At 38.5% G+C, this 621-nt stretch overlaps 1 protein-coding gene across 1 annotated transcript in view; it reads left to right on the top strand.

The window, feature by feature from the left end:
* The first annotated feature begins 392 nt into the window (after positions 1-392).
* LOC119585934 (E3 ubiquitin-protein ligase TRIM23-like) overlaps positions 393-621 on the top strand; it is an 8,516-nt gene continuing 8,287 nt past the window's right edge. The window contains exon 1 of the mRNA XM_037934651.1: positions 393-505. Coding sequence (XP_037790579.1) covers positions 393-505 — 113 coding nt within the window. The remainder of the gene's footprint in view (positions 506-621) is intronic.

Raw genomic sequence — 621 nt, 5'->3', positions numbered from 1 at the left:
CTTAATATTTGTAATGCTTCATTATTTTTGGCTCAGTAAGAATTTATTCTTGATTACATGAATGAGACTAGTACCGTGTTGGTAATATTTCTATTAATTTGTTTGGCCCGTAGCAGCAATTTGTCTAATTGTAATGGATATTGAAGGGTATTAAGGCAAATTATTGCATTGTATATAGTATAGGTAAGAAGGAACCAGAGTATTGATTACAAACTTAATTGTAAGAGGCCCCTCCATTTAAGGGTCATATGAATTAACATACATTTCACCATTTGCACAACAGGTCTATACATCGGGCTGAAAGCAGCGTTCCGGCTATTTATTTTGTACCCTGAATAACTTCTACTGCATCCGGTTCATATGTGTTGGGTCCTTTTGCTCCAACCGATAAAATGGGCCTCAGAAGTGACATACTGGTTCCTGGAGGCATTATGTTCCGTTGGCTGTTGTTCCATGTGGCATTGTGGTCCTACAGTGCTGGGTACAATGTTGTAGAAGTTGATGTGTAATGATGTTCTGATCCATGGTTATGTTGTGCTTGATAAATGCCAAAATGGGTGTACTTTGTCTGAGTCAGCTGCATTGGCTTCATTTAAATGGTGCCCATATTGCACAGTTGGA

This window comes from Penaeus monodon, chromosome 20, assembly GCF_015228065.2.
Source record: "Penaeus monodon isolate SGIC_2016 chromosome 20, NSTDA_Pmon_1, whole genome shotgun sequence".
NCBI lineage: Eukaryota > Metazoa > Arthropoda > Malacostraca > Decapoda > Penaeidae > Penaeus > Penaeus monodon.
The sequence above is the reverse complement of the archived record's forward strand: the minus strand, read 5'-3'. Positions and strand labels throughout refer to the sequence as shown.